Here is a 26,884-nt window from a genome sequence, read left to right as displayed (position 1 = left end):
CTGGATGAGGCTGTGGGCAGCCTGATCTAGTGTGAGGTGTCCCTGGCCATGGCAGGGGGGTTGGAACTGGCTGATCCTTGTGGTCCCTTCCAACCCTGACTGATTCTATGAGTTACTGATTTTACTTGGAGAACTGTAAAGGAGGGAAATGGAGTTTGCTAAACCTTCTCTCTTGTTGCAGGTTTCCTAACATCTTTATTTCCTTTTCAGCATTTGAAAAGAAAAAGGAATTTATCTATAGCCACCCAAAATTAAGGAAATTGGAAGAAATTGTAATAGAACACTTCAAATCGTGGAACAAAAAATGTTCTGGTAAGTAACAAGTCAGAGATAAAATGTCTCAGCAGTTGAACATATGGATGAGAAGGAATATCCAACTGAATGATTTGCTAATTTCTTCAAGTGCTTTTTTAGTGTTCATTGATTCCTAAAATGGCTTGGGTTGGAAGGGACCTTGAAGATATGTAGTTGGACCCCCTGCCATGAGCCCAGGCACCTCCCACTAGACCAGGTTGGTCAGTGCTTCATCCAGCCTGGTCCTGAACATCTCCAGGGAGGTTGTGGAGCACAGAATCACCAAATGTGATCAAAGATCACATTTGGTGATTCTGTGTTCCACAACTTCTCTGGGCAACCTGTGCCAGTATCTCACCACCCTCACTGCAAAGAATTTCTTCCTAACATCCAGCTCAAACCCATTCCCCCTCGTCCTGTCATTACTGGACCTTGTCAATAGTCCCTCCCCAGCCCTCCTGTAGCCCCCCTCAGATACCTGAAAGTCACTGCAAGGTCTCTTGGAAGCCTTCTCTTCTCCAGGCTGCAGAGCCCCAACTCTCTCAGCCTGATCTGGCTTTGTATCTCCAACCCAATCACACTAAGCAGTTGACAGGAATATTAAGACACTCTGAATTTCTTTCTTTGATTGTTATTCACTGTGTCATAGCATCTCTGATGGTACCTTTGCAGTAATAGCCCAGAACCTGTATTTCTACCCTTAATCCCTCTTTCTCTTGAGTAAACCCTAAATTCAGACCTGGACAAGCAGCTACATGCAGCTACATGGGCTTGGACTCTGCACACACCCTTGTCCTGATTTCTCCCTCCTCCAGACGAGGATTTGCCATGAACCTGTCAATAAAACCTTCAGTACTTACTAAGATTGCAAACATAATCAGATATGTCTGAGCTCCATCAGAAAGCCTAACTCATTCTGTGAGCAGTGGAGAACATATTCAGCTTTTGTGGCAGGGCTTCATGCAAGAGAGTGGTATTTCTAGGGCATAAAAGCAAGCAGAAGCCAGCAGACCTCCAGAACTTCACTTTGCTTTGTTGAGTTCTGCAGTATTAAACTACTCTGAGTCATTATTTACTGTGTTCATGCCTAGCTGGACTGGATGATTGATCCAAAGTTCAAGCAAGTGCTTCTGCAAAGCATTGTCCTCAAAAACCCCTGCATTTGAGACAGGATGAGTAATCTGAACCATAAACCACCTCAGAAGCAGTAACAACTCTTCTCCATTGTCTGAGGTCTTGTGCCAAGTTGTCTGGGTGAACTCCAAACCATTTCTAACCAGTTGGTCAAGCAGGTTATGTCTGAGCTTCCTGACTTATGTAGCTATTGCCCCTGCTTTGCAGGATTCCCTTACACAGAGTCCTAATGTGGGAGGAGTTGGAAAGGATCTCTTGGCTGAGGGAGCTGGGGTTGTTCAGCCTAGAGAAAAGGAAGCTGAGGGGAGATCTTCTGGCTTGCTACAACTCCTTGAAAGGAGGTTGGAGCCAGGTGGGGGTTTGTTTCTTCTCCCATGCAACAAGTGACAGGACGATAAGAAATGGCCTCAGGTTGCCCCAGGGGAGGATTAGGTTTGACCTTAGAAGAAGCTTCTTTGCCCAAAAAGTTCTCAAAGACTGGCACAGGCTGGCCTGGGAGGGGGTTAATCCCCATCTCCAAGCTGCAGAGATGCGGTGCTGAGGGCTGTGGTTTAACACCAGCCTTGCCAGCTTGCATCTTGCCCAGGATCATAATGTCCAGGTGCATCTCCAGAGAAGAGATTCCACAGCCTCCCTGGGCAGCCTGGTCCAGGACTCTGAACCCTCAAAATCAAGAACTTTCCCTTCATGGAACCCCCCTAGGTTCCAGTTTGTGCCCATGGCCCCTTATTCTGTCACAGGGCACTGCTGCCAAGAGTGTGGCCCCAGTAAGTGAGGTGAGAGCTGTGAGTGTGAACTTTGGAAGGTGGGCTCCTCCTTAGCAATAAAATGTAATACTGGTAATAAAAATGCTTTCCTGGCTCTTTCACATCAGATCAGGGCAGGATGGAAAGCATGCCTGTGGTTGCTGTGGATACCAGGGTGATGATCTTCTCATCCTTTCGAGACAGTGTACAAGAGATTGCAGAAATGCTCTCCAGGCTCAGCCCAGTTGTCAGAGTGATGACATTTGTGGGCCACTCCACAGGAAAGAGCACAAAAGGCTTCACCCAGAAGGAGCAACTTGAGGTAAAGAAAAGATGTGACCTAGGGAAGAGTGGTGATGGGTATCAGTTGTGTAAATAACTACAGGAGAGCTGAAAGACAGCGACTGAACTCTGAAGTGTTGTTAGTAAACTCTTGCAAGTCGGTTGCTTTCACAGAATCTCAGCATGGTGGGGGTTAGAAGGGACCTCTGAAGACCATCCAGTCCAACCCCCTTGCTAAAGTAGGGTCAGCCACAGCAGCTTGCCCAGGATCACAATGGCCAGCTGGGTTTGGAATCTCTTCAAGGATGCTGACTCCACCAGCTCCCTGGGCAGCCTGTTCCAATGCCTGACTACTCTTGCAGGAAGTAAATTGTTCCTCATGTCCACCTTAAACTTCCCCTAGAAGAATTTCAGTTCCTCTCATTCTATCACCTGATATTAGGAAGAACAAAATGTCCTCCACCTGACTCCAACCTCCTTTTAGGGGATTGTAGAGAACCAGAAGGTCTCATCTCAGCCTCCTCTTCTCCAGAATGAGCAGCCCCAGGTCCTTCAGGTGCTTCTCACCAGCCCAGTTCTCCAGATCCTTCCACAGCTTCATTGCCCTTCTCTACCCCTTCAATATCCATTTTGGAGTGAGGGGCCCAAAACTGAAGGCAGTACTCAAGATGTGCCCTCACCAGTGCCCAGCACTGAGGGACAATCATTTCTCTGGTCCTGCTGGCCACACTATTGCTGATCCAGGCTGGGATGCTGGTGGCCTTCTTGGTCACCTCTTCACATTCTGGCTTGTGTTCAGGTGCTGCAACCAACACCTTCAGGTCCTTCTTCTACCAGGCAGTTTCCAGGTGCTCTGCTCCAAGCTTGGAGCATTCATGGTGTTGTTGTGACCCAAGAGCAGGACCCAGCACTTGGCCTTGTTCAGCCTCATCCCAATCACCTCATCCCTTGGATCCAGGCTGGCCAGATAAATGTATTTCATCTCCCTCTGTCTAGAACGCCGCTAAGCGTGTCTAAGGAGCCTGCTGGCTTTCCCATTGGAATGGGCTGCCCAGGGAGGTGGTGGAGGCACCATCCCTGGAGGTCTTCAAGAAAAGCCTGGATGAGGCACTTAGTGCCATGGTCTGGTTGACTGGATAGGGCTGGGGGATAGGTTGGACTAGATGAGCTTGGAGGTCTCTTCCAACCTGGTTGATTCTATGATTCTAAATCTGCCTTTCATCATTGATTCAGGTGGTAAAACGCTTCCGTGAGGGTGGCTATAACACCCTGGTCTCTACCTGTGTTGGAGAAGAAGGCTTGGACATTGGAGAAGTTGATCTAATCATCTGCTTTGATGCCCAGAAGAGCCCAATTCGTCTGGTGCAGAGGATGGGCCGGACGGGGCGCAGGCGGCAGGGCAGGATCGTCGTCATCCTGGCTGAGGGGCGTGAGGAACGAGTGAGTCTGGGCCTGCTTCTGCCTGGCAAGAGAAGTGGCTTCTTTGGGCTGTTCCTGGAACCTAGGCACTGGACTGTTAAAACCAGAGCAGTCCTGAACACCTGACTGTCTGAACTGATCCTCTCTGCTGTGAGGGTTTGGGTTGTCTGGCCTGGGAAAGAGAAGGCTCCAGGCTGACCTTCTGGTGGCCTTCCAATAGCCAAGGGGGGCTGTAAGAAAGCTGGGGAGGGCCTGTTGCAAGGGCTTGCAGCACTAGAAGAAGGGACAACGGTTTGAAACTAGAGCAGCACGGATTTAGGCTGGACATTAGAAGTTCTTTACCATGAGGGTTGTGAGATACTGGAACAGGTAGCCCAGAGATGTGGTTGAGTCCACAATCCTGTAGACATTCAGAGTCAGGTTTGATGGGGCTCTGAGCAGTCTGTTCTAATTGCAGATATCTCTGACTGCAGGGATCTTGGGCGAGATGTCTTGTAAAGGTCTTTTCCAGCCCAATTCATTCTGTGAGGGTGGTGAAGCATTGGAACAGGTTTCCAAGAGAAATTGTGGAGAGTCCAAGCCTGGAGGTGTTCAAAGCCAGGTTGGATAGGGCATTGAGAAAGCTGGTTGAGTAGGAGATGTCCCTGCCCAGGGCAGGAGGCTGGAACTAGATGATGTTTGTGGTCTTTTCCAAACAAAATCAGTCTAGGATTCTTCACAGAAGAGGAGCAGACGATAATCAGAGGGCTGGAGCTGCTCTGATGTGAGGAGAGACTGAAGGATTTGGGGCTGTTCAGTCTGGAGAGGAGAAGGCTCCAAGGTGACCTTCCTGTAATCTTTCAGTATCTTAAAGGGGCTACAAGAAAGCTGGGGAGGGACTTTTCAGGCTGTCAGGGAGTGATAGGACTGGAGGGAATGGAACCAAGCTAGAAATGGTTAGATTCAGCCTGGATGTTAGGAAGAAGTTGTTCAGCATGAGTGTGGTGAGAGCCTGGAAGGGGTTGCTCAGGGAGATAGTGGAAGCCTGATCCCTGGAGGTGTTTAAGGCCAGGCTGGATGAGGCTGTGGGCAGCCTGATCTGGTGTGAAGTGTCCCTGGCCATGGCAGGAGGGTTGGAACTGGCTGATCCTTGTGGTCCCTCCAACTCTGACTGCTTCTATGATAATCTAACAATAGCTGTGCCTTCTCAATGTACACTCCCAGCCTTTGTCCTTGATAACACAGATTCTATCCACACAGAATATCTGACTCAGGAACTCAGAGAATATTTTTGCCAAGGTGCAAGGTGTGGAAGAGAGCAGCAGTGGGTCTGTGAGAGCAGGAGGGCTGGAAGCTCCTGGCTCTGAGCTGCTGACGACACCACGCGCTCAGACAAGCGCTTAGCGCTAGCTGGCTTGCGTGTGAGGTCTGAAGAGATCAGCTTAAGTGGAAATCTAGTTTTGTTAAATTCATGAACCTCAGCACTCAACTGGGAGCATAATTAATTGTCTCTGAGTGCAGGCTGTCCCTTGGGAAACTCATCTACCAGTGGAAAACTAAGCCCCTGAGCTGTGAGCCGGGAGATCTGATCTTCAGCTGTACCTGCTCACCGCTCAGAGTGATCATAGAGATCATGTTGTCCTCCCAAGGACCTCTGTGACTCAAGCAGGTTGCTCAGAGCCACAGACAACCTAACTTGAGATGATTCCAGGCATAGGGCATCTCCTACCTCTCTGGGCAACCTGGGCCAGGCTCTCAGCACCCTCAGTGTCAAACATTTCTCCCTTCTCTTCAGTCTGAGTCTCCCTCTTTTAGTTTAAACCATCACCCCTTGCCTTGGCACAACAGGCCCTGCACAAATGTCTTTCTCCAGCTTTCTTCTCAGTCCTTTTAAGCACTGAACTGCCCAACAGCAGCTCCATTCCAAAGGCTGATACAAGGAATCTAGCAGGGCAGGATTTTGGTGGGAGGAGGTGAGGCAATCTCCGTTGACACCACAGCTTTGCATTTTCATTGTGCTGTCCCTCTTTGGATGAGAGGCATTTTTAGGGGGCACCTCACTGTTCTGGATGGAAACTGAATTTATTTTGTTGAGTTGGATTGCTTAGAATTGGAAAATCACAGAAGCATTTTGGCTGGAAAAGCCCTTTAAAATCAAGTCCAACTGTTCTCCAGCTCTGCTAAGCCTGGTGCTAAACCAAGCAGCCATGTATGTGAGGTTGGTTCTGAGCTGGATCAGGTTTCCTGAAAGAGAAGCCTGAGATCTCTACAAGCTGTTTGTAGACCCAACATTTCAGAGTCTGGCTCATATTTATCTCAATCAGTAAATCAATATTGTGCCTCTGATTTAAATTTGTGTGGAAGAGGGATCTGAGTGAGGTTCCACAGGGTCTTGCCTGAGGTGGAGGTGGGGGAAGCTGCTGTGAAAGGCTGAAATTCTAGAAGTCACTTTTAGTTGTAAATATTTTCTCATGCTGCTTATGGAGACTGAAAGATGTTAATGGGAGAATGCACTGGGCTGGAAGGGACCTTTAGGGCTCATCTAGTCTGACTCAGCTGCAGTGAGCAGGGACATCTCTGACCACATCAGGCTGCTGAGAAACACATTAAGCCTGGTCTTGATTGTCTTTAGGGATGGGGTCTCCACCACATCTCTAGTCAACTTATTCCTGTGTTTCATTACCCTCATTGGGATGAGCTTCCTCCTAATCATAGAATCAAGCAGGTTGGAAGAGACCTCCAAGCTCATCCAGCCCAACCTAGCACCCAGCCCTATCAAATCAACCAGACCATGGCACTAAGTGCCCCATCCAGGCTTTGCTTGAACCACCTCCCTGGGCAGCCCATTCCAATGCCAATCACTCTCTCTGCCAACAACTTCCTCCTAACATCCAGCCTATACCCCCCACCCCAGCACAACTTGAGACTGTGTCCCCTTGTCCTTCATGTCAGAGTCTTCCCCATCACAGAACCTGCAGCTAAATAATCAATGCTCTCATATTAATCAGTGGGAATTTGCTTGGTTGGTTGTTGTTTTTTCTTTTAAATGAAACCAACCCAAGTTGATTCTAAAGCTTTTGAGAAGACATTTTACTGGGGATAAAAATGGTAAATGCAGGTCTGGAAGTCTGATGTTTGGCAGGAATTTGTGAGGCAGGGCAACTGATCTTCCTCTGTACTTGCTTGCTGCACATAAAATCATGGAATGGTTTGGAAGGGACCTTTGGGGATCATCTAGTCCAACCACAAGTGCTGGTAAGGGAGCTGTGGGCTGAGGAGTTCAAGCAGCTCAATGGGAAGGGAACAGGCAGCTCACAGCCTCTCCAGCTCACAGATTCGTAGAATGGTTTGAGTTTGAGGACACCTCAAAGCTCATCCAGTTCCAATCTCCCCATGCCATATGCAGGGCCACCTTCCACTAGACCAGGTTGCTCAAGGCCTCATCCAGCCTGGCCTTGAACACTTCCAGCTGCCCTCAGGCCAAGTGAGACTCTGGGAAACAGGGCAGGGAACAGTCTCAGTGGCAGCTGAGTAACAACTCTCTTGGTAATAGAAATTATTTTTCCATAAAAAGCCTTTTTGGTTTGGGCCTCTTGTGGAATTAAAAAGCTATTTCTTGGAATGTCAGCAGGGCAGTTCATTGGAGTTGTTAACCTCTTCCAGTTTCCTTCAGAGAGCATCTTCTTGTGCCCATCTCTTTAATCCTGCCTTCCAAAGGGCATCTCTCTCCAAGGCTGATGGCTGCCATGCTGTCAGATGTGGAGCACTGTCTCTGTGGAAGATCTGCCCCACAGATTCACAGAACTCCATTAGGACAAGAGCTTCTTGAGGGGGCACCAGCTTCTGCCTTTAGTCTCTCCATCTTTATCTTGGTTTCCCACTTGTGCAAGACTTAAAAGGACTTGGGGCATGGATGACATCCACTAATAACATTGGGCAGTTTGGTTTTTTTTCCCTTGACCTCCTTTCTTTGTTGCTGCTGTAATCTAATTTACATCACCCTGGTATCTATTGCATGACTGCAAGCTGCCCCAGGCAAGGGCTGTGCTGCTTTGCCTCTCAGGTGCTGTGCCCACTTCTGATCTGGTTAGAGTGTGCACAAAGCTGTGCTTGATTTTTTTGTCATCTGTGGTGTCTGCAGCTTAAAGAACAATCACTGCTGTTTGCTAATTGCCTTTTCCTAGGCTCCCTTTTCCCAACCTCTTTCTTTTCCTCTTCCCCATCCCCTTTCTTTTCCTCTTCTGTTTCTCTCCCATCACAGAATTCTTTAGATTGGCAAAGCCCTTCAAGCTCATCGAGTCCAATCATTAGTTTCACACTGACGTGCCCTTGACTAAACCTAAATCCTTCAGCACAACATCTAATCACTATGGTTGGAAAGGACCACCAGGATCATCCAGTCCAACCTCCATCCCAGCATCCTTAATCATTAGACCATAGCCTCAAATGCCACCTTCCACACTTTCTTCCTTCTCTTCCTCCTCATTCTGTTTCCTATGGATGTTTTACCTACCAACAAATCCATGATAACTCAAACATAACTTCACTTAAATATTTTCATGTGGAATCTCTTTGGAAAGAAAACATCAAATAGTTTAGTAGCTGGTTTTTTTTTTTTTGTTGTTCATCATCAGATTTTCAGTCCAACCTTTCTGCTTCACTGTATTCATTCACATCCTTCTGTTCCTTTCTCCTCTCTGCTGCTGCTGACATAATGAACTTGCAGGTCAAGGACGAGCCCTTATTCTTGAACCTGTGGGGTGGGAAATGACCTCTGGAGATCATTCAGTACAACCCTGCTGCTAAAGCAGGGGCACCCACAGCAGCTTGCCCAGGATCACAATGCCCAGGTGGCTTTGGAATCTCTCCAGAGAAGGAGACTCCACAACCTCTCTGGGCAGCCTGCTGCAGGGCTCCAGCACCCTCACACTAAACAAGTTTCTTCTCCACTTCAGATGGAACCTCCTGGGTCCCAGTTTGTGCCCATTGCCCCTTGTCCTGTCACTCTGGCCCTATCCTCTTGCCCATCACAGGTCTGTTAGCCCTTGCTGTGAGCATTGAGAAGGTGCCCTCTAGGGTTGCTCTTCCCCAGGCTCAGCAGGTTATGCTGACCTCCTAAGTGAGGTACACCTCACTGATGATAGTCTCAGAAGAGGGAATATGAATGAGTCTCTGGGCCTTGAGTCACATTTTGGTTTAGTTTTGTTTGTGCAAAAGAAAACAGATGAAACAACACCCAAATAAACTAAGGAAAAAAACATCTTCAACACAGAACAGAAAATCATGAGAAGCCTCTTAGACCCTCAAGTGTCTTCTTGATGAAGTCCTGTGAAGAAACAACTCCCCAGCATCTGATTTTTCTTTTCTTTTGCAGACATACAACCAAAGCCAGTTGAACAAGAGGAGCATCCACAAAGCTATTTCAGGAAACAAGATGCTCCACTTCTACCAGCACAGCCCACGGATGATTCCAGAGGGCATCAATCCAAAGCTGCATAAAATGTTCATCACTGCTGAAAAATATGAGCCCAGCAACTCCACAGTGCTTTCCAAAGAGAGAAGATCCAGCTCCCTCCAGCACAAATCTCTCTTTTCCTGTGTCACTGGTAAGAGGATTATGGTGTTGCTCTAAGCGCTGCCTAAGCTGCTATCCCATGTGGTGGTGGTGTGTCCTATCAAGGCAGTGTGCTCACACAAGTTTGGGGTCTACCTAAGTGTCATCTCCATCAGCTCCTCTCCCTTCTCTCTTCCCCTCCTCTCCCTTCTCTCTTCCCCTCCTCTCCCTTCTCTCTTCCCCTCCTCTCCCTTCTCTCTTCCCCTCCTCTCCCTTCTCTCTTCCCCTCCTCTCCCTTCTCTCTTCCCCTCCTCTCCCTTCTCTCTTCCCCTCCTCTCCCTTCTCTCTTCCCCTCCTCTCCCTTCTCTCTTCCCCTCCTCTCCCTTCTCTCTTCCCCTCCTCTCCCTTCTCTCTTCCCCTCCTCTCCCTTCTCTCTTCCCCTCCTCTCCCTTCTCTCTTCCCCTCCTCTCCCTTCTCTCTTCCCCTCCTCTCCCTTCTCTCTTCCCCTCCTCTCCCTTCTCTCTTCCCCTCCTCTCCCTTCTCTCTTCCCCTCCTCTCCCTTCTCTCTTCCCCTCCTCTCCCTTCTCTCTTCCCCTCCTCTCCCTTCTCTCTTCCCCTCCTCTCCCTTCTCTCTTCCCCTCCTCTCCCTTCTCTCTTCCCCTCCTCTCCCTTCTCTCTTCCCCTCCTCTCCCTTCTCTCTTCCCCTCCTCTCCCTTCTCTCTTCCCCTCCTCTCCCTTCTCTCTTCCCCTCCTCTCCCTTCTCCCTTCAGTTTGGCATCTGTGCACAGTCCTGGTAGCAGCCAGTGAGGAAAACCAAAGATAGGATAACCAGACATAACTTGCAAGAGAACAAGGATAGCAAAAGCATGGAATTAAACTACTCATTTGAGAATGTTTGGAAGCCTGTCCTAGAAAACAGAAAAGAGAGGCAGTAAGTGCCTGAAGAAGATAATGTGCTGAACATCTCCTACTGAGAGACTGGCACTTCAGAGGCTGTAAATGCCAGGTGCCTTTTGTGTGAAATAGGTTAGCAGCTGCCCCAGTTGAAGCACACAGGGTGCATGGATGTCTTCTGCTGAAGGTGAACAGTGCTGACTGTCCATCTTGAAAACAACTGTTAGATGAGTGCAGGTTACTGAGCAGCAGCTTTGTGTTAAGTCCCCTTCAGCACTGTATGGAGCCAGTGCCTGCTTCTGACTTTGATAATTCTCCTGAATCTCAAACAGAAGAGAAATGACTGCATTTTCTCCACCTTTCCCTCCTGCCTTCTCCTCTGCCCACTCCTCCTGCTTTTTTCTTTGCCCTCTCCTCCTTCGACATGGGAAAACAGAGAAGCGAGCAGCAGTGAATAGGTTCTCTGCTCTCTTTGCATTTCTTCCTGAGGTTCAGCTGACCTTCACATTTGTCCATGGGAGAATATAGATAAACAGACATGGAAGCATCATGAGCAGAAGTATCCCAGTCGTTGCAACTTGTTCTTTTCTACTCAAAATTAACCACTTCCTCTTCTTTATTTCATAAAATAATAGTCTCACAGACTGGGTTGGGTTGGAAGTGACCTCGAAGATCATCTAGTTCCAAATCCCTGCCCTGGGCAGGAACACCTCCTGCTAGATGAGCTTGCTCAGTGCCCCATCCAGTCTGACCTCGAGCACTTCCAGGGAAGGAGCATCCACAACCTCCTTGTTCTGGTTTCTCTTCATGGGGAAGAATTTCTTCCTAATGTCTCACCTCAGTCTAGTTTCTTCCAGTTTGAAGCCATCACCTCTCATCCTGTCAGTTTGATTCAATTTCTGTTTATTTCACACTCCCCTTTCAGTGCAAACCTCTGTCATACATTTCCTCTGATTGTCAGCTCCAGAAGGACATATTCTTGCCCTGCCCCATCACATAGTGTCTTCTTCAGTGTAGCAAGAGCAAAAATCTCCCTACTCGGCAGTCTTCTTGTGTTACAGAGTCACAGAATTGTCAGGGTTGGAAGGAACCTCAAAGATTATCCAGTTCCAGCCCTCCTGCCATGGCCAGGGACCCTTCACACTAGATCAGGTTGCTCAGAGCCCCATCCAGTCTGGCTTTAAAAACCTCCAGGCATGGGGACTCCACCACCTCCCTGGGCAACTTATTCCAGTCTGTTGTTTATTCTCAGCTGAAATTCTTTTTTCTCTCTCTCTCTCATTTTGTTTTGGGGTTGGTTTGGTTTTAACAAGTTGCTGAAGTTGAGCAGCAGCTTAATAAGTGCAGTAAAATCACTAAAGATTAAAGAAACAGGAACTTTGTGCTTAAAATGGCTTGGAAAGAATCTCTGCACATATAGCACCTGAGCACTATGGCACTTCAGGACATATTTAATGACCATGGTGGTGTTTGGGTTGAAGGTTGGACTTGAAACTTCTTTTCCAGCCAGCCAATTCTATGATTCCCTGGTTAGAGACAGCTCATGAGTTTTATGCTCACCTGGTTTTGCTTTTAAAAATGAGAATCACCATCCTAGGAGTTAATTGAATAGGTGAAAGTACTAAAAGATCTGGATAATCATCTCCAACCTTTGATCTTGACAAGTTCTCTGCCAATCTGCTGTGCTGGGAGAGGTATGAAACCACAGCAGGCAGGGCAAAAAATAGCTCAGGGGCATTCAGTGTTGTTCTTGGGAGCTGAATATCATTTAAACTATCAATAATCCTTTTCTTTCTCTTTGTGCATTGCATTGATCTGGGTGAAAGCTCCTTTTCTTAATTCTGCAGGCCCTACACAGTTACAGAATCACAGACAGATGCAGGTTGGCAAAGCCTCTCAGGATCACCAAATCCAACCTGTAACACTACTCTACAAGATTCACCTTAAACCATCTCCCTAAACACCACATCCAAACCACCCTTAAACACATCCAGGCTGGGTGACTCAACCACTCTCTTGGGCAGCTCATTCATCCACTCCTCACTTTCCAGGCTGTATCAGTTTTGAGCTGTCTGTAGCTGTGCTTCTTGTTTGATATTAGTTTCCCATTATTCCTTCACTGCCTTTTTCTAAAGCATGCTAAGTCTTTCTTTAGTCTTCAGACCTTTAGTTGCCCTCACCTTATAGTATGACCATGGCAGGAAAGGCTTTAGTAGGCTGATAAATTCCTAGAATGGTTTGGCATGGAAGAGACCTTCAAGATCATCTAATGTCGTGGGCAGAAACATCTCCCACTAGACCAGGGTGCTCAAAACCTTAACCAGCCTGATCTGAAACACTTCCAGGAAGGAGAAACCCAAACCCTCCCTGGTTCTTCTGTCTCACTGGAATTCTCTGACTTCATGTCTGGTTTGAATTGAACACTGAAAATAGAAAGTGGATGTTCTGGGATTGGTTTTGCTAGGCCTTAAGTCTGACGTGTTGCACTGGCAGCAGTCACTTGTCCCTGTTTCTTTCCATTTTAGTTAGGGTTCACTTGATGTGAAACATCAGTCCTGTCACAGCTTATGGTTGTGTCTTTGATGAGGCCTCAGCTGAAGGACTGGGTCCAGTTCTGGGCTCTCCAGTTCAAGAGAGACAGGGAACTACTGGAGAGAGTCCAGTGGAGGCTTCAGAGATGCTGAGGGGCCTGGAGAATCTCTGTGAAGAGTAACAGCTGAAGGACCTGGGACTGCTGAGTCTGGAGAAGAGCAGCCCTAGAGGGAATCTTCTCAATGCTCAGGGAGAGCTAAAGGACCTGTGGGGAGCAAGAGTGTGGGGCCAGACTCTTGTCAGTGCTGCCCAGTGACAGGACAGGGGGCAGTGGGCACAAACTGAAACCCAGGAGGTTCCATGCGAAGAGAAGGAACTCCTTTAGTGTGAGGGTGCTGGAGCCCTGGAGCAGGCTGTCCAGAGGAGTTGTGGAGTCTCCTTCTTTGGAGAGATTCCAAACCCAGCTGGCCATTGTGATCCAGGGCAAGCTGCTGTGGGTGCCTCTACTTTAGCAGGGAGGTTGGACTGGTGAGACACTGGCACAGGTTGCCCAGTGGGGTTTGTGGCTGCTCCCTCCCTGGAGATGTTCAAGGCCAGCTTGGATGAGGCCTTGAGCAACCTGTTCTAGTGGGAGGTGTCCCTGCCTATGGTGGGGGGCTGGTACTGGTCCTTTGTGGCCCTGGGCTTTGAGATCCCTTCTAACTTAAACTATTCTATGATCTCCAAGGGTGCCTTCCCAACTCTTCCATGCTGGGATTCTGGTATTCATCTGAGTTAAACAGCAATGGGAAGGTTTACAAAATGTTCATTTGTGGAGGTGAGAGCTTTCAGAGTAGTTTGCTTTAAGGTAATTCTTTCATCTGAGCTCTTCTCTATTTTCATAGTATATAGAAGGCCAGGTTGGAAGGGACCCCAAAGAAATCATCTGGTCCAACCTTTCCAATGATACTGTAGTTAAAATGAATGTGAAAGCAGAGTTCAGCTGCTGCTCTCCTTCAGCCAGCAATCCCCATCTGTGTGGGTCAGACTCACATTCTGAGGTTCAGTTAATTTTTCTGGTGAGGGGAGCAGCTGAACAGCACTTTAGACATTAACCTGCTGCCTGCTGCACCATACTGCTCATCTCCTCTGCCAGCCAAGCAGATTGCCTTCCCTTCCCCTCTGTCAGGGAACTCTGTGGTGTTTTCTTCATGTTCAGCCCAACTTACTGACAGCTAAGATACTTGCTTTGCTCAGGAGCACAAAGCTCAGAGCTTTGGGAAGTATCTGTTCCTGAGTTTGCCAGCTGCTGGGCCTCTGTCTGTGGAGTGTTGCACCATGGAGTCAGGGACCAGTACAATCCCTCTCTAATCCATGAGGAAGCAGTAAGGGACCTGCTGCATCATCTGGATCCTCACAAGTCCATGGGACCAGATGGGATCCACCCTAGGGTGCTGAGAGAGCTGGCAGCTGAGCTGGCCAAGCCACTCTCCATCGTTTATCAGCAGTCTTGCCTCACTGGAGAGGTCCCTGAAGACTGGAAGCTGGCCAATGTGATACCCATTCACAAGAAGGGTCGTAAGGAGGAGCCAGAAAACTACAGACCTGTGAGCCTGACCTCAGTGCCAGGCAAGGTCATGGAACAGGTCATCTTGGGTGCCATCACAAAGCACCTACAGGATGGCCAAGGGATCAGGCCCAGCCAGCATGGGTTTAGGAAGGGCAGGTCCTGCCTCACCAACCTGATCTCCTTTTATGATCAGGTTCCTGCCTGGTGAATGTGGGGAAGGCTGTGGATGTAGTCTACTTGGACTTCAGCAAAGCCTTTGACACTGTCTGCCACAAGAAGCTCCTAGCCAAGCTGGCAGCTCATGGTTTGGACAGATTCACTCTGTGCTGGATCAAGAACTGGCTGGATGTCAGAGCTCAGAGAGTGGTGTTGAATGGTGCCACATCCAGTTGGCAGCTGTCACTAGTAGTGTTCCCCAAGGATCAGTGCTGGGCCCAGTCCTGTTCAATATCTTTATTGATGATCTGGACCAGGGCATTGAGTCCAGCATCAGTAAGTTTGCAGATCACACCAAGCTGGGAGCAGGTGTGGAGCTGTTGGAAGGTAGGAGAGCCCTGCAGAGGGACCTGGACAGGCTGGATGGGTGGGCAGAGGCCAATGGGATGAGATTTAACAAGGCCAAGTGCAGGGTTCTGCACTTTGGCCACAACAACCCCAAGCATCACTACAGGATGGGGACTGAGTGGCTGGAGAGCAGCCAGGAGGAAAGGGACCTGGGGGTACTGATAGATAGTAAGCTGAAGATGAGGCAGCAGTGTGCCCAGGTGGCCAAGAGAGCCAATGGCATCCTGGCCTGCATCAGGAGCAGTGTGGCCAGTAGGCCAAGGGAGGTTATTCTTCCCCTGTACTCAGCACTGGTCAGGCCACACCTTGAGTACTGTGTCCAGTTCTGGGCCCCTCAATTCAAGAGAGATGTTGAGGTGCTGGAAGGTGTCCAGAGAAGGGCAACAAAGCTGGTGAGGGGCCTGGAACACAAACCCTATGAGGAGAGGCTGAGGGAGCTGGGGGTGTGCAGCCTGGAGAAGAGGAGGCTCAGGGGTGACCTCACTGCTGTCTACAACTACCTGAAGGGACATTGTAGCCAGGTGGGGGGTGGCCTCTTCTGCCAGGCAACCACCAATAGAACAAGGGGACACAGTCTCAAGTTGTGCCAGGGGAGGTCTAGGCTGAATGTTAGGAGGAAGTTGTTGTCAGAGAGAGTGATTGGCATTGGAATGGGCTGCCCAGGGAGGTGGTGGAGGTGTTCAAGCAAAGCCTGGCTGAGGCACTTAGTGCCATGGTCTGGCTGACTGGATAGGGCTGGGTGCTAGGTTGGACTGGATGATCTTGGAGGTCTCTTCCAACCTGGTTGATTCTATGATCTGTTACTTGGCCAGATGGTATCACTGGATGCCCAGGTCAAAAGGAGTTGTCCTCTAGAGCTGTATCACAGAGAGCTGAAGTCATCTGTTGTTGTTGCTGGTTCTCTGGACATGTCTGGATGGCAACAGTTCATCTCCTGAGCTGTTTGGGAAAGTTCTGCTACACTGACTGGGTAATCATCTCCAAGAATGAGAAGGAATGCAAACCAGAGCTCTTTACCTACTAAGTTTTTCACTGATGTCCCTTTTTTTTTTCCTGTCTAACACCTTGCTGTTTGAAAGTTCATTCTGCTGCCTTGGTAGGAAGCATTTTAGCTCCTTGGTTAGGAAGACAAGTCTGAAGTGAGGCAAATGCACCTTGGGACTGAGCAAGGATGTTAGGTTTTGGTTATAGCTGAGGACTCTGGCCTTGTCCAAGCAGTGCTCTCTAAAATTCCATGTGCTCCAAGAGCCAATGGCATCCTGGCCTGGATCAGGAACAGTGTGGCCAGCAGGACAAGGGAGGTTATTCTACCCCTGTACTCAGCACTGGGCAGGCCACACTTGGAGTGCTGTGTCCCGTTCTGGGCCCCTCAATCCAAGAGAGATGTTGAGATGCTCAAACGTGTCCAGAGAAGGGCAGCAAGGCTGGGGAGAGGCCTGGAGCACAGCCCTGTGAGGAGAGGCTGAGGGAGCTGGGGATGTGCAGCCTGCAGAAGAGGAGGCTCAGGGCAGACCTCATTGCTGTCTGCAACTATCTGAAGGGAGGCTGTAGCCAGGTGGGGTTGGTCTCTTCTGCCAGGCAACCAGCATAAGATGAAGGAGACACAGTCTCAAGTTGTGCCAGGGCAGGACTAGGCTGGATGTTAGGAGGAAGCTCTTGACAGAGAGGGTGAATGAGCTGCCCAGGGAGGTGCTGGAGTTGCCATCCCTGGAGGTGTTGAAACAAAGGCTGCATGGGGCACTTAGTGCCATGGTCTGCTTGATTAGCTAGGGCTGGGTGCTAGGTTGGGCTGGATGAGCTTGGAGGTCTCTTCCAACCTGCTTGATTTTATGATTCTAAGATGGACATCTTCTGTCCTATGTGTGGCTGGATATTAACTGCTAGAGGAGGCCTAATAGTTAACTATGAGCAGGAAGGGCTGTGAGATGTGCTTTGCTGGTACATGTTCAGCTCTGGGGAAAAGGCCCTGGGAGTCCTGGTGAACACTAAGTGCCCCATGAGCTAGCAGTGTGCCCTTGGGCCCAAGAAGGCTGTTGGTGTCCTGGGGTTGCATCAAGGAGACTGTTTCCAGCACAGGATGAGGGAGGTTCTCCTACATCTCTACTCTGACCCAGTTCTCTCAATCTTTCCTTATGAATGAGATGTTTCAGGCCCCTCAGCTTATTTCCAGCTTCCACTGCACTCTCTTCAGCAGCTCTGCACTCTCTCGAAAGGGAGAGCCAAGAACTGGGCTCAACACAGGAGAGAGAGAAAACTCCCTCTACCAAGTAACACTCTTCTTCATACACTCAAGGACAGCAATTGCCTTGGCTGTGAAGGGCACATTGCTGGCTCGTGGGGAATTTGTCATCCCACCAGCACTCCCAGGGCTTTCTCTGTGAAGCTGCTTCCCAGCAGGTCCCCCCTCACCTGCAATGCTACTGGGAGTTGTTCCTGCACAGGTGGAGGGCCTCACACTTACCGTGGTTGCACTGCATGAGGTTCCATCCACCCAAAACTTCAGCCAGGCCAGCTCTCACTGAACAGCAGCATGGCCTCATGGGGTGGCAGCCACTCCTCCCAGTGTGATAGCATCAGCAAACTGGCAGAGGGTCCACAGTGAACCTTCATCCAGGTTGCTGATGAAGATGTTGGTGTCTTCAGGTAGGATCTATAGGTAGTTTGTGTCTGTCGATAATTGATATCCATATCCTCCTGTATATCTGCCTGTGTCCTTGTCTGTGTAATGCCTTCCCCTAAGCCATCACATAGTAGGTGCAGCCATAATTATAACACAATCCTGGCTTGGGGTTTGTTTCTGTGCTCCACAACCTCCCTGAGCAACCTGTGCCAGTGCCTCACCACCCTCACTGCAAACAACTTCTTCCTAACATCCACTTTTAATCTCCCCTCTGCCAGTTTAAACCCATTCCTCCTTGTCCTGTCATTACACGACCTTGTCAATAGTCCCTCCCCAGCCCTCCTGTAGGCCTCCTTCAAATATTGGAAGGCTACTCCAAGGTCTCCTTTCTTTTCTTCTTGACTGATACCACAGAAGGTGTTTTTAAACTCCCCTTTTTTTTTTTCTTTCAAGTGGATAATATTTTCCTGCTCTTTTCCCCCACACAGGCCAGAAGCAACTGCAGCATCATGAGAAATGGGCTCTGTCACCTGAGGAGTTTGAACTTTGGGACAGAGTTTATAGAATTAAGGAAGATGATGGATTGAAGGAACCAGTGTTGCCTCAAAGTCAATTTGAGACCTTGGAAAACCTGGAAGAAATGCCAGTGAGTTTGACCTCAACCTGTTCTAGTGGGAGGTGTCCCTACCTATGGCAGGGGTTTGGAACTGGCTGACCTTTGAGATCGCTTCCAACCTAAACCATTCTCTGATTCTATTCCATACTACAATGTTCCTTGGACCCTAATGAGACTTCATTAACAGTGACAAAGTTAACTAAGAAAACTTGGGGCAGAGTGCAGGGAGAGCTTTGGGGTGGAGAAAGGACCTGGGGATGTTGATTGATGGTTGAACATGAGCCAGCAATGTATCAAGGTGGCAAAGAAGCCAACAGCATCCTGGCTTGGATCTGCAATGCTGTGGCCAGCAGGACCAGGGCAGGACACACCTTGAATTCTGGGTTCAGTTTCGGGCCCCTCTCTCTCCAAGAAGGAGAGAGGACATTAAGGTGCTGGAGCAGGTCCAGAGAAGGGCACTGAGCTGGTGAAGGGTCTGGAGAACAGGGCTGGTGAGGAGCAGCTGGAGTTGTTTATTCAGGAGAAGAGGAGGCTAAGGGGAGAACTTCTCTCTTTCTACAACTCTCTGATGACAGGAGGTAGGAGCCAGGTGGGGGTTGGTCTCTTCTCTCAAAGAACAAGTGACAAGACCAGAGTAAATGGCCTCAAGGTGTGCTGAGATTGGTTCAGGTTGAACCTGAGGGACAATTTCTTCACAGAAGGAGTTGTCAAGCCCTGGATCAGGCTGCCCAGGGAGGTGATGTAGTCACCATTCCTGAAGGTAGCTGTAAGACACATGAATGGGGTGCTGAGGGATGTGGTTTAGTGCCAGTGGCTTAGCAGCAGTGGTAGGATTGTGAGCTCTTGGTGAGTGGTTGGGCTTGATGATCTGAAAAGTTTCTTCCAACCTCAGCAATTCTATAATTCTGTGGAAGGAGGCTATATTAAAAATGTGATTGTGAGAATTGCTTTTAGGTTAGTCATTTAGGAGCTAGATTGCTCCAGCTGGGCCTTTGAGGTTAGAGCTGCAAATGAACAACTCATTCCAAAATCTCTCCATATCTGTGAAGATCTGTTTCTGACAGTTCCAGCATGATGATGTATTCATCCCTGTTCATTCCCTTCTTTATGTAGCTATCAAAAGTGTTGTTGAAAGAAAAACTCAACTCTTGGAAGCTCTTTCCTGATTCAGAGAAACACTTGGAGGCTTTTGTGTTGTTTGACTGCTTAATCCAACCTGTCTTCCATGAAGGGCTGTGACACCACAAAGTGTGGAGGAGAAAGCTTGGGGAGGGGCTGTTCCCTAGGGCCTGGAGCTCTAGGACAAGGGGCAGTGGTTTGAATCTAGAGGAGGGCAGGATTATCACAGGCACACCCAGGCTGGCAAAGCCCCTCAGGATCACCAAGCCCAACTTAGAACCCTACTCTACAAGATTCACCTTAAACCATAGCCCTGAGCACCACAGCCAAAGCACCCTTAAACACATCCAGGGTGGGTGACTCCACCACCTCCCTGGGCAGCTCATTCCAGTCCCTGACCACTCTCTCCATTAAAAACTTTTTCCTAATGTCCAATCTAAACCTCCCCGGACTCAGCTTGAGGCCATTCCCCTTTGTTCTGTCTCAAATTATCTGTGAGAAGAGACCAGCAGCAGCTTCTCCACAATGTCCTTTCAGGTAGCTGTAGACAGCAATGAGGTCTACCCTCAGCCTCCTCTTCCTCATACTAACCATCCCCAGCTCCCTCCATCGCATCTCATCAGATTTATTCTCTAGGCCCTTATGCTGGACATAAGGAAGAAGTTCTTCCCTATGAGGGTTGATGAGACACTGGAACAGGTGGCTGATGGAGGTTGTGGATGCCTCATCCGCAGAGACATTCAGGGTGAGGTTTGATGAGGCTCTGAGTAACCTTCTCTAGTTGCAGATGTCCCTGCTGACTGCAGTGGGGTTGGACCAGATGACCTTGAAAGGTCTCTTCCAACCTAAAGCATTCATAGAATGGTTTGGTTTGAAAGGAACCTTAAAGATCATCTATTTCCAGGGACACCTTCCACTAGAACAGGTTGCTCAAGGCTCCATCCAGCGTGGCCTTGAACACCTCCAGGGAGGGAACATCTTCAACCTCCCTGGGCAACCCCTCCCAGTGTCTCAGCACCCTCACTGTAAGGAATTTCAGAGAAGGGGACATTGCTTTTGCTACATCAAAATCTCTTTCCCCATCTTCATTTCAAGCTGCAGAAGCACCAAGTGGAGGCAAGTCATGAACTTTCCTTGTCTGAGTGGAGTGTTTGGCAGAATCATCCCTTCCCTACATCCATGGTTGACCATTCGGATCGCTGCTACCATTTCATCAGCATTATGGAGATGATAGAGCTGCTGAGGCATGAACAGGTGAGTGGTTCCTTCTGCTGCCTGCAAACCTGCAGGAGATGTAATTCAGGTGTTCAGAGCCAGGTTGGATGAGGCCTTCAGCAACGTGGTCAGTAGGGATTGGATCTAGATGAATCTTTCCAATGCAACCCATTCTGTGATTCATCACTGCAGAGTCCACTTGGAAGGCTGGAGCCAGTGGTGTTCACAGGGGTCAGGACTGGGCCCAGTCTGGTTCAACATCTACTTCAGGAACCTGGATGAAGGATACTGTGGTCCCTCAGTCATTTTGCTGATGATATCAGACTGGGAGGAGTGGTTGCAATGAGTGAAACCTGGACAGGTGAAGAGTTAGGTAGTAGTGAACCTCCTGAAGTTCAACCAGGGCAAGTAGAGAGTCTGCCTCTGGGGAGGAGCAACTCCCTGCATCAGTACAGGCGAAGGTGACCTGATAGGAAGCAGCTAAAAGGAGAAGGACCTGGGACTACTGGTGGGAAAGAAGTTCCTCATGAGAGAGCAATGTGCTCATATGGCCAAGAAGGCAAATGGTTTCCTGGAGCGCATGAAGAAGAGCATGGTCAGCAGGTAGAGGGAGGTTCTTCTCCCTTTCTTCTGTGTCCTAGTCAGGTCACATTTGGAGTCCTGGGTCTAGTCCTGGACTCCCCAGTTCAAGAGAGAGTGAGCTACTGGAGGGAGTCCAATGGAAGCTACAAAGATGCTGAGGGGCCTGGAGTATCTCTGTGAGGAGGAAAGGCTGAGGGACCTGGGGCTATTGAGCATGGAGAAGAGCAGCCCCAAAGGGCATCTTCTTGATGCCCAGGGAGAGCTGAAGGACCTGTAGGGGCCAAGAGGATGAGGCCAGACTCTTGTCAGTGCTGCCCAGTGACAGGACAAGGGGCAGTGGGCACAAACTGGAACCCAGGAGTTTCTGTCTAGAGAGAAGGAGAAACTTGTTTGGTGTGAGGCTGCTGGAGCCCTGGAGCAGGCTGCCCAGAGAGGTTGTGCTGTCTCCTTCTCTGCAGTTTCCAAACCCAGCTGGTCATTGTGATCCTGGGCAAGCTGCTGTGGGTGCCCCTGCTTTAGCAGGGGGTTGGACTGGATGCTCTCCAGAGGTCTCTTCCAACCCCTCCATGCTGGGGCCCTGTGAAATACAAGAACTGTTCATTTCAAGCCATCAGCAGTGCCACCAGAACCATTCCAGAGTGTGAAAGGCATTGCAGGTGATCTGTATCACGTGTGCACCTCAAACACAACCCATACAAATACTGCAGGGGTGGATTGATTCTTTTAAAGTGGTTTGGGTTTGAGGCCTCTTGTTTGTTTTGTGCAAAAGCTTTAATTAAAAATCCTAATTGCCCTTGAGAATTAAAGGATAAAGGGAGGGCAGCCAAACAAAGCTGAATGGAGGCCATTGGGTGGTGAGGGGTTTGGCTGGCAACAGCTGGGGACAGCAAATGAAAGGCACCTACAGGAAGCTGTGTGCAGGGACTCTGTTGACAGTACCTGAAGACTTCAGTTGTTCATCTCTCTCTTTTTCCTCCCAGCTTAGCTCTTCTTTGTTCCACAGGTTGCTTTTTGAAGTCCTGAACTTTTCTAGGTCACGAGAATGCTGTCACTAAGCTGCCAGAGCTTCCTGAGTAAGGAGACTTATCAAGGATCAGAAAGGATACATTGTAGTTGTGCTTCTTGATGGGGAAGCGTATTAATGCAGAGTTGTAAAAAGACCTTCAGAGCTAAGCTAAGCTTCTCCACCACAGAACAATGCTGTTCTTGACTTCTTTCAAAGCATGTGTTCCCCAGCTAGGCTCAGGAATGTGTGCCAGAGAGAGAGGTCTTGGGGAGAGTTCAGGTACAGAGAGCAGAAGCAATTCAAGAGGCAAAGGAGTAACCTAGAGACATTTGAGGTCAAGCTTGACCCCAGCCCAGGTTGCTCAGAGACATGGGAGTTGCCTCAGCCCTGGAACCATTGCAGCTCAGGTCATTTGGGGCTCTGCACCAGTTTCAGATGTCCCTGCTGTCTGCAGTGGGATTGGACTGGATGAGCTCAAAAGGTCCTTTCTCACTCAAACCTGTCTGGGATTCTGTGACTGGTTAAAAGATTCCAATTGCTCTTGCAACTGTGGACTTCCCACCCCTGATTCAGACACTTGAAGTATTTGTGACTTAGTCTCCTGTTTTGCAGGTGTACTGATGCCAGAAATCTGGTCAGGTTCCCAAGGTGTAGACAGAAGGTGTCCCTGCCAACTCTAGAGGCTTGGAACTACATCTTTTAGGGCCCTTCTAACCCAAACCATTCCAAAGATCTATGAACTACTGGCAGCCTTAAAATCATTTGCATAGCAAATGTGTTAGTCAGCAGCAAGCCTTCAGTCTTCTCCCTCAGAATCTGCCAAAATTGGGTCCAAAAATTATGAGTAAAGCAGAATAGCCAAGTTTTACAGAGCCTTCCCAGAACCAGGTCTGTGCTGTCTCTCCTGACAGTGGGACAGCCCAACTGAGTTCACCAGTGCTACTTCAACAGCTCAGTGTCAGCTTAATCATCACATCCCCCACTGGTCTGACTGGGAGTGGACCTTTAAACATAGAATGGTTTAGGTTGGAAGGGACCTCAAAGCTCAGCCAGTTTCAACCCCTTGCCACAGACAGGGACACCTCCCACTAGAACAGGTCAATTCAAGGCCTCATCCAACCTGGCCTTGAATACATTCAGGGAGGTTGTGGAGCACAGAGGCACAGAAGGTGATCCTGTGCTCCACAACCTCCCTGGACAGCCTGTGCCAGTGTCTCACCACCCTCACTGAAAAGAACTTCTTCCTAACATCCAGTTTCAATCTCCCTTCTGCCAGTTTAAACCCATTCCTCTTTGTCCTGTCACTACAAGACCTTGTCAGTAGTCCCTCCCTCCCCAGCCCTCCTGTAGCCCCCTTCAGATCCTGGAAGGCCACTCCAAGCTCTCCTAGAAGCCCTCTTTTCTCCAGGCTGCAGAGCCCAAACTTTCTCAGCCTGCGCTCATAGCAGAACTGCTGCAGCCCTCCGAGCATCTTAGTGACCTCCTCTGGACTGGCTCCAACAGTTCCATGTCCTTCTTGTGTTGGAGGCTCCAGATCTGTACACATCATCCAGTCCAATCTCTGCAGGCAGCAGGGACATCCCCAACTAGAGCAGGTTGCTCAGAGCCCCATACCACCTGACCTGAAGTAATTCCAGGGATGGGACATCTCCCACCTGTCTCAGCAGCCTGGGACAGGCTCTCACCATCCTCAGTGTCAAACATTACTCCCTTCTCTCCAATCTCAATCTCCCACTTTTAGTTCCAACCACCACCCTTAATCCAGTCACAACAGGCCCTGCTCAAAAGTCTGTCCCCAGCTCTCTGATTGCCCCTTGAAGCACAGAAAGGCTGCCAGAAGGTCTCCCTGGACCCATCTCTTCTCCAGGCTGAAAAACTCCCAACTCTCTCAGCCTGGCCTCACAGCAGAGGACTTCCAGCTGTGACTTCTTGTGGCCCTGCTTCAACAGGTCTATGGCTCTTCTGTGCTAAGGACTCCAGAGCTGGGTGAAGCTCTGTAGGTCGAGTCTCAGCAGAGGTCTTTGTATGTTGTAGGTAAGGTTCTTGCAGCCATAAAGGACTAGGCCTGCCTGTTACCTCCTTCAGCTGCCTCCCAGTTTCAGGTGTTATCTAGATTGGTTTCCAGCCACCTTTCTCTGCTCTGTCTTAACTAGTCATAGGTGGAGACACTGAGCTTTTTCATCAACTGGAGGAGAAATCACAAGGTGATCTCACTGGCACGCTGCAAACACCTTCTAATGACTACACTGAGCATGAGAGGTGACAACATGACACCTCACTCCACCCTTGTAAAGTCTTCTAGGGAAGCATGGGCTGTGTCTGACAGGATTGGCAGCACAGGTCTGGAACCAGCAGTAACACCCAGATTTTAATCTTCAGCTGTTGGTTTTGGTCTCTGAGATCTAAATCACCTGAGAAGAGTCCTTAGTGGTACAGCAAACTGCAACTGCTTTTTAATTGCCTCTGCTTGAAATCTCAATTTCTGCTTTTCCTTAATGACAGGAAAAAAAAAAGCAGCTGATTTTGGGTCACCTGTGAGTTGGAGTCTTTGCTGGGGAGAAAGTGTGCACAGGCTCTCCATCCCTCTTCATTTTTTCAGCTGAGCCTGCAAATTCTATCCTCTTCCCTTCTTAATAAACACAAATCACAGAACCCCAGTATGGTGGGATTGGGAAGGCACTCCTGGGAATCATCCAGTCCAGCCCTCTGCTGAAGCAGGAGCACCCACAGCAGCTTGCTCAGGGTCACAATGTCTAGATGGGTTTGGAATATCTTCAGTGAAGGAGACTCCACAACCTCTTTGGGCAGCCTGCTGCAGGGCTCCAGCAGCCTTACACCAAAGGAGTTACTCCTTCTCTCTAGATAGAAACTCCTGGGTTCCAGTTTGTGCCCTTTGTCCTGTCACTGGGCACCACTGACAAGAGTCTGGCCCCATCTTCTTCCCCTCCACAGGTCCTTTAGCTCTTGTTGAGCACTGAGAATCATAGAATGGTTTAGGTTGGAAGGGACCAAAAGCTCAACCAGTTCCAACCCCCTGCCATAAGTAGGGACACCACCCACTGGAACAGGTTGCTCAAGACCTCATCCAACCTGGTCTTTGAATGCCTCTAGGGAGGGATCATCCACAACCTCCCTGGGCAACCTGTGCCAGTGTCTCACCACCCTCACTGAAAAGAACTTCCTAACATCCAGTTTCAATCTCCCCTCTGCCAATTTAAACCCATTCCTCCTTGTCCTCTCATGACAAGACCTTGTCAATAGTCTCTCCCCAGCCCTCCTGGAGCTCCCTTCAGCTACTGGAAAGCCACTGCAAGGTCTCCTGGAAGCCTTCTCTTCTCCAGGCTGCAGAGGCCCAACTCTCTCACCTTGTCCTCATAGCAGAGCTGCTGCAACCCTCTCAGCATCTTGGTGGCCTCCTCTGGACTTGCTCCAGCAGTTCTGTGCCCTCCTCTGGGGCTGCTCTTCTCCAGACTCAACAGCCCCTGGTCTCTCAGCCTTTCTTCCTCAGAGTTATGTATTGCTCTTCCATGAAGTCATCCTTGACTTGTCTGCAAGGCACTGACAGTCTTCCCATGACAGGATGTGCTTCCACTGGAGGAGCCACTCAAAGGAAGAGAAATGTTGATTGGTATCTTGGCAGTGGAGCCCTCTTGGAGCAGTTCTGCACCATGGCTGTCCCTCATCATCTGGGACATGACACCAGCAAAAATCTGGTCCTGTGTTTTGGAAGAGAACCATATTCCATGTGCCAATGTGGAGGGGTGCTTTGGGTGTCCTGTTTCTGCCAAGCTTGTCTGAATTCAGTTTTCTACAAGTTGAGTTCTGGTGATCAGAAAATTGAGATAAATTTGGGTATCATTGCACAGTAAATTAGAGAATCTTTTGGGTGTGTGATGTTAGCTCTGGTCTAAGCCATTTATCTTAGTGAATGCTGCCTTGAAGGCCATCACCACCAGCAGAGAGCAGAGCAGTTTGGCCCTGTGGATCTCTCTGGTCCAGGTCAGGGCCAGTGTAGATCAGATGGCTGGGTCCTTGGCAAGACAAGTCTTCAGGATCTCCAGGACAGCAGTCATAGAATCATAGGCTCTGAAAGTCTCCAGTCCAACCTCCTCTGCAGTCAGCAAGGGCATCCTCAGTTAGATCAGGTTGCCCAGAGCCCTGTCAAGCCTCACTTTGAATGTCTTCAGGGATAGGGCCCCAGCCACCTCCCCGGGCAAGCTGTTCCACCACCTTCATGGTGCAGAATTTGTTCCTAACATCCAATCTAAATCTGCTCTTCTCCAGTTTGAAGTCATTGCCCTCCTGTCACTGCAGGCCTTTGCAAGCAGTCTCTCTCCATCCTTCTCACAGGCCCCTTTCAGGTACTGGAAGGCTGCCTTTAGGTGTGCCCAGAGCCTCCCTTTCTCCAGGCTGAACACTCCCTGCTCCCTCAGCCTGTCCTGGTAGCAGAGGTGCTCCTACCACCTGATCATGTTTGTGGCCCTCCTCTGGATCTGCTCTATCAGGTCCATGTCCTTCCTGTACTGAGGGCTGCAGACCCAGGTGCAGTATTCCAGGTGAGGTCTCAGCAGAGCAGACTAGTGGCAGAATCTCCTCCCTTTTGATGCAGCCCAGGATGTGATTTGCCTTCTGGGCTGCAAGCACACACTTGGCTCATGTCCAGCTTCTCATCCATCAGCATCCACCAAGTCCTTTTCCACAGGGATGCTTTCTAACACCTCCTCCCTCAGTCTGTATTGATAGTGAGGATTGTTCTGGCCTAGGTGCAGAACCCTGCAC

General features: G+C 49.3%; 1 protein-coding gene across 5 annotated transcripts in view; it reads left to right on the top strand.

The window, feature by feature from the left end:
- FANCM (FA complementation group M) overlaps nucleotides 1–26,884 on the top strand; it is a 94,574-nt gene that overhangs the window by 36,385 nt on the left and 31,305 nt on the right. For 2 of the 5 annotated variants that reach the window (XM_064151778.1, XM_064151791.1), the window contains exons 8-13: nucleotides 211–312; nucleotides 2,303–2,496; nucleotides 3,690–3,896; nucleotides 9,229–9,460; nucleotides 18,056–18,213; nucleotides 20,398–20,556. In XM_064151778.1, coding sequence (XP_064007848.1) covers nucleotides 211–312; nucleotides 2,303–2,496; nucleotides 3,690–3,896; nucleotides 9,229–9,460; nucleotides 18,056–18,213; nucleotides 20,398–20,556 — 1,052 coding nt within the window. Of the gene's footprint in view, nucleotides 1–210; nucleotides 313–2,302; nucleotides 2,497–3,689; nucleotides 3,897–9,228; nucleotides 9,461–18,055; nucleotides 18,214–20,397; nucleotides 20,557–22,102; nucleotides 22,134–26,884 lie in introns of those variants that run through there. The other 3 variants (XM_064151796.1, XM_064151786.1, XM_064151800.1) reach the window with 3 other exon arrangements.

Source organism: Pogoniulus pusillus, chromosome 1, assembly GCF_015220805.1.
Source record: "Pogoniulus pusillus isolate bPogPus1 chromosome 1, bPogPus1.pri, whole genome shotgun sequence".
Taxonomy (NCBI): Eukaryota; Metazoa; Chordata; class Aves; order Piciformes; family Lybiidae; genus Pogoniulus; species Pogoniulus pusillus.
The sequence above is the reverse complement of the archived record's forward strand: the minus strand, read 5'-3'. Positions and strand labels throughout refer to the sequence as shown.